This window comes from Malaya genurostris, chromosome 1 (genome assembly GCF_030247185.1).
Source record: "Malaya genurostris strain Urasoe2022 chromosome 1, Malgen_1.1, whole genome shotgun sequence".
Taxonomy (NCBI): domain Eukaryota; kingdom Metazoa; phylum Arthropoda; class Insecta; order Diptera; family Culicidae; genus Malaya; species Malaya genurostris.
The window spans coordinates 99,777,325-99,785,868 of record NC_080570.1 but is presented as its reverse complement, the minus strand read 5'-3'; the positions used below and the strand labels follow the sequence as shown (position 1 = coordinate 99,785,868).

The 8,544-nt window shown below is 35.6% G+C and overlaps 2 protein-coding genes across 3 annotated transcripts; one reads left to right on the top strand and one right to left on the bottom strand.

Annotated features, from left to right (window-relative positions):
- Positions 1-1,754: 1,754 nt before the first annotated feature.
- On the top strand, positions 1,755-4,896 carry LOC131425215 (calponin homology domain-containing protein DDB_G0272472-like). Its single transcript, XM_058586908.1, has 2 exons — positions 1,755-2,203; positions 3,369-4,896. Exons 1-2 carry the CDS (start codon positions 1,858-1,860, stop codon positions 4,724-4,726), a joined length of 1,704 nt encoding a protein of 567 aa, XP_058442891.1. The 5' UTR covers positions 1,755-1,857; the 3' UTR covers positions 4,727-4,896.
- LOC131425216 (centriolar coiled-coil protein of 110 kDa) lies at positions 4,825-8,119 on the bottom strand. 2 transcript variants are annotated; one of them, XM_058586909.1, is made up of 4 exons: positions 7,962-8,119; positions 7,284-7,901; positions 6,276-7,231; positions 4,825-5,295 (listed from the first exon to the last, which is right to left on the bottom strand). In XM_058586909.1, exons 1-4 carry the CDS (start codon positions 8,019-8,021, stop codon positions 5,235-5,237), a joined length of 1,695 nt encoding a protein of 564 aa, XP_058442892.1. In that variant the 5' UTR covers positions 8,022-8,119; the 3' UTR covers positions 4,825-5,234. The 2 variants fall into 2 exon arrangements, with proteins under 2 accessions (XP_058442892.1, XP_058442893.1); XM_058586910.1 differs by having other exon boundaries at positions 4,825-5,199.
- Between the last annotated feature and the right edge of the window lie 425 nt (positions 8,120-8,544).

Below are 8,544 nucleotides of genomic sequence, written 5' to 3'. Positions count from 1 at the left end.
CTTTTGTGGAACACTACAATACCATAATCAATAAAGCTAATAGCATGCTGGGCTTTATTAAACACTTCAGTCATAACTTTCAGGACCCATACACAATTAAATTATTATACACTACATATGTCAGACCTATTTTGGAATATTGCAGCCTAGTATGGAATCCATACAATATTATTCACGAAGAACGCATCGAATCTATTCAAAAACAATTTCTTTTATATGCACTTCGTAAATTAAACTGGACAGCATTTCCTCTACCATCATATGAAGCACGCTGCATGCTCATCAATATACAAACACTTAAAGAACGCCGCGACTTTGCAATGCTTTATTTTATCAGCGACATTATTTCTCAACGCATTCAATCACCTCCATTATTATCGCAATTAAATTTTTATATACCTAGCTTCAACTACGTTTCAGGAAATTATTTTTAGAAAAACAAGCTAGAACAAATTATGCAAAATACAGTCCAGTCAATCGAATAATGCGCCATTACAATCAATACTGCGAACATCTTGACCTTACTATGTCAAAAAATCAAATCAAATCTCAGCTTTGTCGTAGAAATAATGCGTAGTATGTAAGTGAACATTGTAAACAATTTATATGTAGTCTACATTTGCTTGACGAAATAAATAAATAAATAAATAAATAAATAAACTAAGTATTACATGTTTTAAAATATAGGAAAATATAGGAAGTTTTGCGTATGATATATCATACGCTAGGACATAATGGGTTAACGGTTTAAGGACTGAGGCCACTAGGTCGCGTAAAACCACGTGGCTCGCTCTGCGTATCACGTTTCCCTCAATGCTCTCTCGTAAATGTGCAAAATAACTCTCGATGTGGCCGAGTGGCAAAGAAAGTTTTGATATTTTCGGTTTCAAGTTTGACTACATCACATAAAATCCAGTAAAGCTACCGCTTGTTTGGCAGCCTTGCTGAGCCGATTTTATTTCTCTTTCATGTTTCGTTATACGTTACCAGGATACAAGAGCAGATAAAAATGGTGCCGCCATAGAAATGGACTTACCTTTACAAAAATAACACTCACTTAATTTTTATCGCGACAACATATATGTTTTTATGCACTAATCGCATTTTAACTAAATTATCTAGACATTGTCAGGATAGATTTTTAATCCATGCTTTTGAGGGCGAGATATTCAATGAACAAGTTGTAAGACGGCGTTTTAAGCTAAGCAATTCTTCCTTCAGAAAAAAGACTTTCCCGACCGCTAAAGTCAATGAAACATTCTGAAATTTTCTCAGAATAATCTAAACTAATTTTCTAAGAGATTGTCAGTTGGTTTTTTTGATATTCGTCACCGTTTCTGAGAAATCAGATTTGAGGCGTGAAAATAGCCCTCTAAATCACCCTAAAACACAATAGCCTCAGCCCTTAATGAATCGTATTTACACTTGAAAGTTTGTGCGACGCAACCGAGCGAACTTCTAAGCTGCTTCTAGAATACATTGTTCAGCTTCTATGCAGCGCGAAAGTTCACGCGGAACTTTTTCTGTACTTTCAAATTCTCAAAAGCTCCGCGTGTACTTTAGAGCTGCAAGAAAGCGGATGTTTTAAGTAATTGTGGAACTTCTGGTTGCTTGGGATTATAATCTAGAGTTTATCTTTGGTTTTACGTCGTCAGTTTTACTATTTTTCTCTGCGTGTTAAAAGCTTGGTGTTACCGTGGTATCAAGGAGGTTTATGGCAGTTTGTTTGGTTTAACATGAGGTTCGTTTTTGCTGTTTGTTTGCTCGGATCGCGGCAAGCGTTGATCAAAAAGCAAAAATTTTCATTGTTGAATCAGTCAGTTCGTGTTCGGTTTGCTTTCGAAATTTGTCTTCGATATGATCAAAGAACTTTATCAGTCAGCTGAACCGCAATCTCTACAACCATGCTTCGTGCCGGCTTCATCCGCATCGGTCGGTACATTTAACACGAAATGTAAAGCTATGATAATAACAGCAACCAAATGGAATGAACTACTGAGCAATGCAAGTAAGGCACGAATTCGTCCTCAAACGACTATTGCATCGAATGGACGATTGGTAACGCAGAATGAAGCTGAGTTCAAAAGATATCTAAAGAATGAATCTCAAGTCATGACTAGGCAATGGGAAAATACAGTTCAGAATATACGCGATAAAAAGGAATCCGATCGACTAAGAAAGCAACAAGAAAAAGTAGAAGAAGGTGAGTATATACAATAAGCGATATTGGGTATAAATGTTCAAATTAGTTTAGGAGTTTTCACCTTATGGTTATTCGTCACTTATGTAGCGTTTACACTAGAGTGCCTATAACCAGAGTGACGCCATCTCATCCGTAATTTTGGCAACAATTCAAAACATTCCATTAGCTTTACATTGAATTGACAGGTCGTTTGCTCGTTTGGAACTGGGAGCTGTCATTCCAAAGGAACAGCTGTCGCCACTCTGATTATAGTCACTCTAGTTTACACTATTGCTGGTTGCCAGCATGCTGGTGCCAGTGTACTGCCCTCTTAGGAAAAAAACGTTCAACGGTGGTCCTTCGTTGGTCTAATACGTTGGATCATTGGACCACAGCTGAACGTTTTTTCCTAAGAGGGCAGTACACTGGCACCAGCAGAAGGGTAAACGGAGCATTAGATCCGAATAAATTCGATCTTATGTGCGGGATTACTAATCAAAATCGAGGTAGGCTGCGTGAAAGGAATATGAATCATACTTCCTGCTTAGCTTTCCTCATTAAACCAATGTTCAAGTACCCAGTAATGACCTTTATTACCGTTCTCAATTTCTTTTCACTTACATATCACTTCACTTGATTTTTTGAACGATTTTACCTCTAGTTCAGGTAATTTTTTTCAAACGACTTCCGCAATACTACTTCCTAGCATAAATCAAATAAACATAGATTTCCGACTGTACGGTGACACTAACAGCACCTCTAGTGAGAAACGGGTGTACTTTTTTCCATTAGCTACTGTGGTTTTGTTAAATGCGCAGGCAACTTTATGCATGCATTTTAGGAGCATTTACGCACCCATTCTCCACCAAACGGTGCTTTTGCTGTCACGGGTTGCTCAACTACATTAGTATTACACTGGGAAATCTATGTTTATTTGATTTATGTTCCTAGCCTACATTCACTCCACGTGATTTTCACCGTGAAGTGATACCGATAATATAGGACAATATATTTCTGTCATTCACTGCGAATACGACAAAGTTGAAACATGTTATTGTTAAAGTGGATGATAGTGATCAATAAATAGTCCATCAAGATAACCTGTTTTAACTTTGCAGTATTTATAAGATCAGGTGTTAGTAAAATTTATTTATAAAAACTAAGTTAAATAATTGCTAATTTTTAGATAAAAAACTTTATCATGCACTTAAAACCGCCGACGAGATAAAGCGAAATGAACTGATTGAAAAAGCCCAAGAAATTATTCAAAGAGAAAAGGAAGGCCCGAGAGTTCTAGAGAGTGCAGCAAAATTCTGCGAAGTATTGAAAGCACGCGAATTTCAATGCAAGTTCAAGTCGGATCAGAAAATTCAGATAGACAAGCGACGCAAAGAATTGGACAAACAAGATAATACTTTGTCGAATCAATTGATTAAGTCGCAAGCTGAACGTTATATCGAAGAGCGAAGGCGGTTTGATTGCTATAAAAATGAACTAAGAGACCAAATTCAACGAGATGAAATAGATAAACAGCAGAAACGAAATTCTCTGATTGAGCAGGAACGAAAGCAGCGCGAAGTCTTAGAAGATAAAATAAAACGACAAATAGAAAGAGAACAACAGGTGTTTGAAAGGAAAAAGGCAATGCGAAGACAACATGCTTTGGAAGCTATGAAAATGACTCAAGAACGCGAAGAAAGATTGAAACGTGAAATGATTATAGAAGATTCGTTGAATGAAATATACAATGACGGACAAATGGTAATTTCTAATAAGAGAAAAGAGATTCATACTAACAAACACAAATTGAGAGATAACGCCGAATTGTTACAAGAAGAAGTTGAACGCCGAAAGCAACTTCTAGATGACGAAGATAAAAATCGTGAAAAAGCATTACAGGAAAAGGAAAAGATGGCGGAGAAAAATATACGCGAAAAAATTGAAACTGAGAAACAGATGAAGGCTGCTCGAATTCAAGCACATTTGGATGAAATGAATTGCAAAAAAGTGAAAGCTTCAGAGCAAGAAGCAATGGAACATAAGGAAATGGCTAATAGATTGAAGAATGTTGACGTTACTTTCGGATTTAATCAAAGGAATGCAACAAATATAGCAAACAGAACACAAATTCAACGTAAATTATTACTCGATCAGATTGATGAACGCAGAACACATGAAAACATAGAATCCGACACAAAAGCAGAACTTCAATACATGCGTAACAGTGCCAAAAAGGAAAATAGGCACTTTATGAAGTATGCGGAAGAGCTGATTACAGATAACAAGAGAAAGGGAAGGCCTGTGTTACCATTACTGAGATCCGTTGAAAATTACAAACGCGAACATTATTTAGATTACAGGGAAAAAGAATTTACCCCAAGACACCTTATTTCTAACGTTCCGATAAATAACAAGCTTGCTGATCAAGAGTACATTAACGATCCAGCAATAATTGAAATGACTCCTGCAATGCCGCCTATTCGAGTGCGCTATGATCCGAAACAATTAAAAGATATGGATCCTTACAAAAATCATAAAATCTGAGAAGCATCGCATTAGTTGAGCTGATGAAGTTTAAATTAATTTCAAGCATACTATACCGTTGAAATCTGAATGCTAAGAATTCCAATAGAAACACCTCATTTAATCTGTACTCACAAAAACATTTATTTTTCAAAAGGTTTTATATAAAAATAAATAATAATTCAATCACATATTTTTTGAAATTGTTTACGTTCAAAATGATCCCAACTGGTTCACTGAGGTCAATCAACGACGTATCTACTAATGTGTAGTTGACGGCTAATGGTTAGACTACTTAATTTAACTTTATTTAACCACTATCGTTCGTGAGGGTTGTTTCGGAAAAAAATTGAACAGTTTTCATAAAATAGGTTTCAGTCGTTACCAGCAGAATTGATAAATCCAATGAGTAGATTGTTTGCAATGGGTAATCGTGTTGCAGGCTACCATCTACTTGATTCAATGCCAATGTCTATCTCTGAGGTGGATCAGGTCTGAAATACAGTTGTTTTGTATTTATTCCATACTGCTAATTATCTTCATTGTTATCAAATGTGCCGATTGAGCCTCCTTCAATATTGACGGAATACCTTCATGGTTCGAGAGCGAATGTTTGAGCATACAAAGCGTGAAAAAGTAAAATAAATATTAAAAAATGAAAATATTATAACTACCTGCTCTAAGGTAGTTAATGCTACAAATTTGATTTGGATTTTTTTGCACCTGCTTCTGAAATCACATGGAAATCGTAATGAAAATTTAAACATATGTATTTAACGAAAAGTGAACTCCTAAAAAAAGTGTTTGGTAAATAGCGGCCCTTATTACCGTTCTTACTTCCACTTTCACTTCACCTGATTTTACCTATTACCTGTATCACGCATAGTGAAGTTATCACTGTAGTGGAAAAAATTCATTTTTTCAACATAATGTTGGTGGTGTGATGTTCATAATGACATCAAGCACATTCAAGTAATTACTTTTGTCTCTGAAGCGACTTTGGTAATAAGGACCTCAATCACTTCACTTAGTTTTCACCGTCTAGTGATACCGGTAATAAGGGCCAGCACTAACATTACGTCTGCTTAGCATGTTATGTTGAAGTGCTAGATGGCATAACTGTTCAACATAAGAGTATCAATAAATTTCTCAATGTTGAATGATGACATAAATGATTTGGTTTTTATCGTGTGCCGTAGACAGTATTATTATCAATATAATTTATTATAGCCTAGGCTTTAACCTTTAACCTGTTGTGGCTGTTCACCACATCTAGTGAATCTTCCAACGAATGAACACGTCATCTATGCGATGAAAATTCGAGTATTTTACATGAAAGATTTTTTATCCGTACTTTGGCAACTAGATGTCACACAGCGAGGTTTTCTCTATTAGTCTGGTGAAAAGAAAGCCCGTTTGACTATAAACGAACACTAATTGGCAAAATAGCATACGTTGTTTTGCCATCAAACGGCGTTCCCTCAAGTGAGATGACGCCAACCAGATAGAAGAAGAGTTCGTTCACCGGAGTCGTTGGCAGTATTAAGAAAAATATGGATACAATACTTACAATGAACACAACTGAAGCTTGCGATATCGTTTGTCCAGAGATCGTTCGCATTTAAAATTTACTGATCTACTAGATTCATTCGATCTTGACGTTTTTGGACGATTCACTAGTTTATGTTTAATTTTTTCTCTATCTTGACGGATGATTTCCATACGCTGTTTAGTACTAGATTCAATGAAAATTTGATGTAGTTTATCACACGCTGACGTCAACTGCTGGATCAAAGTTCTTTTCCGCTGCACATCGACAGGACTTCGTGAACGTTTTGCTGTACGATTCTCATGATGCATGTCCAAAATAAAAAGAAGGGTATCACGAATGATTTCAACTACCTTCTGTACGCATTCTGTTTGGAAAAGCCTTCTTGTTAGATAACCCCTGGCGTAAGCGTTTATCAAACTAGCCGCATTGTGCTGAATTTGAGATTGTTCATCTAATCCTCTAAATTGGTAGAGCTCCTGAAGATCTTTATCTTGTATTGTTTGCACAATAGTTTTGATGTAGCTATTAATTCCGTCTGAATTCAAACAATCGTGTATTTTTGATCGATTGTTGATGCTGTGGTCTACGCAAGTCTTATACATTTCAGTTGATTCTTGAAAGCTCAAACTTGATTGACTGGACAAGTTGTTCATACTGAATTGAGAATCATTGTGAACAAATTCTTTTGAACTTATGTTCAATTTCTTGAAAGACATTGGTATACTCTGAATATCGTTGATCATTGATTCATTAGGACTCGTATTTACTGGTGTTGAAGTATGGATTTGATCCAATTTGGAAGGAAGTAACATTTTCGTCAATTCAGCTTGCTGACGACGGAAGTTTTGTTGGAGTTCATGTTGCTCTTCTTGCTGACGTTTTAATAGTTCCATTAACCGCTTGTCATGTTCATCTTGAATTTCTTTGATTTTTTGTTGACAAGTGTCCACCGATTGTTTGATATTATCTACAGTCTACGAAGGACAACAATTAATAACATTAAGTTGAAAATTATACATAGCTCACCTTTCGTTGTGTTTTACATTTTACATTTGCTCGATTATTCGAATTCAATTTGGTAGTTTTATAAGGACTTTTTAGTTTCTTGACATGCGCGGCAGCCTTAGACGGAGTTTTGCTGGAGTTTACCCATTCTTGTTTATTTATATGAGTAGATTGGACATCTTTAAAGTAAGACCTTTTTATGTTATCGTTCGTATGTTCTTGAGGAATTTGCTCTATCGTATTAGTGTTTTTAATATCTGAACATTGCTTATTAATATGCTTCATTAACAATGGGCTTGGATAATCCAAAGTGTATGAATTTGATCTAATTAACCTCGGCTGAGAGGATGCTTGGTCAGAACAGTAGAATTTCTCTTGTTCAGTTTTTTCAAGATCAGGCGATTTCAAAAACGAATTAGGAATATCAGAACATAAAGATGGTATACCTAAAGAATCTGATTTAATAGATTTCTTCGATTCAATTACAGTTATTTGTTGAGAACTCTCTTTTTGTTTTTCAACATTGTCATATAGCTGAATAGTATTTTGTTTCAACAGCTTCTTTTCCAGAATTTTCATTTCAATCTCTTGTGATCGTTTGCGATACTGAATTATTTCTGACCGCAATTCCGAAGAAATCTAAAATATGTACGAAATAATTAACGAAATATATGTTACTCATGGAAAATAATTTTGTACCACAGGCGGAAGTATTGGTACACCATGAATTTTGAAGGCAGAAATGAAATTCGAATTCATTTACTCTACTGTTATATACGGCCTATACTACTAACAGATATTTGTTGTTTCAATAAATTTAAGATTACTACAGTTGCTACGGATACATTTTACCGCGTTACCTTCAAACGGTTACACTGAGGAAAAAAGCAAGTAAGAGTTTCATGAGCAGAGATGCCAGGTAAAAATTTCAAATATCTTCAGATAGGGTTGAAAAAGTCTGCATACGAAAAAAAATTGCAGTCAGCAACCCATTTCTCTATAAAGTATGATACGCAAAACTGATTTGGCGAGCAAAAAAAAAGAGAAGGTCGCGACAATTTCATAAGTGTATAAATTTTGACGAAAGTCTGCGAAAAACTTGATTTTCAAAAGTCTGCACAAGAAAAAATGTTTGCAGCACTATGTACGAAATCTGCAAATTTACAGACAAATCTGCAAATCTGGCATCTCTGTTCATGAGAGTACACGCTCGTTCAATGTTACTCTTAAGCAAAGACATCATATTAACAAGATATCCAGCTCTCACATTTCCCGGACAAAT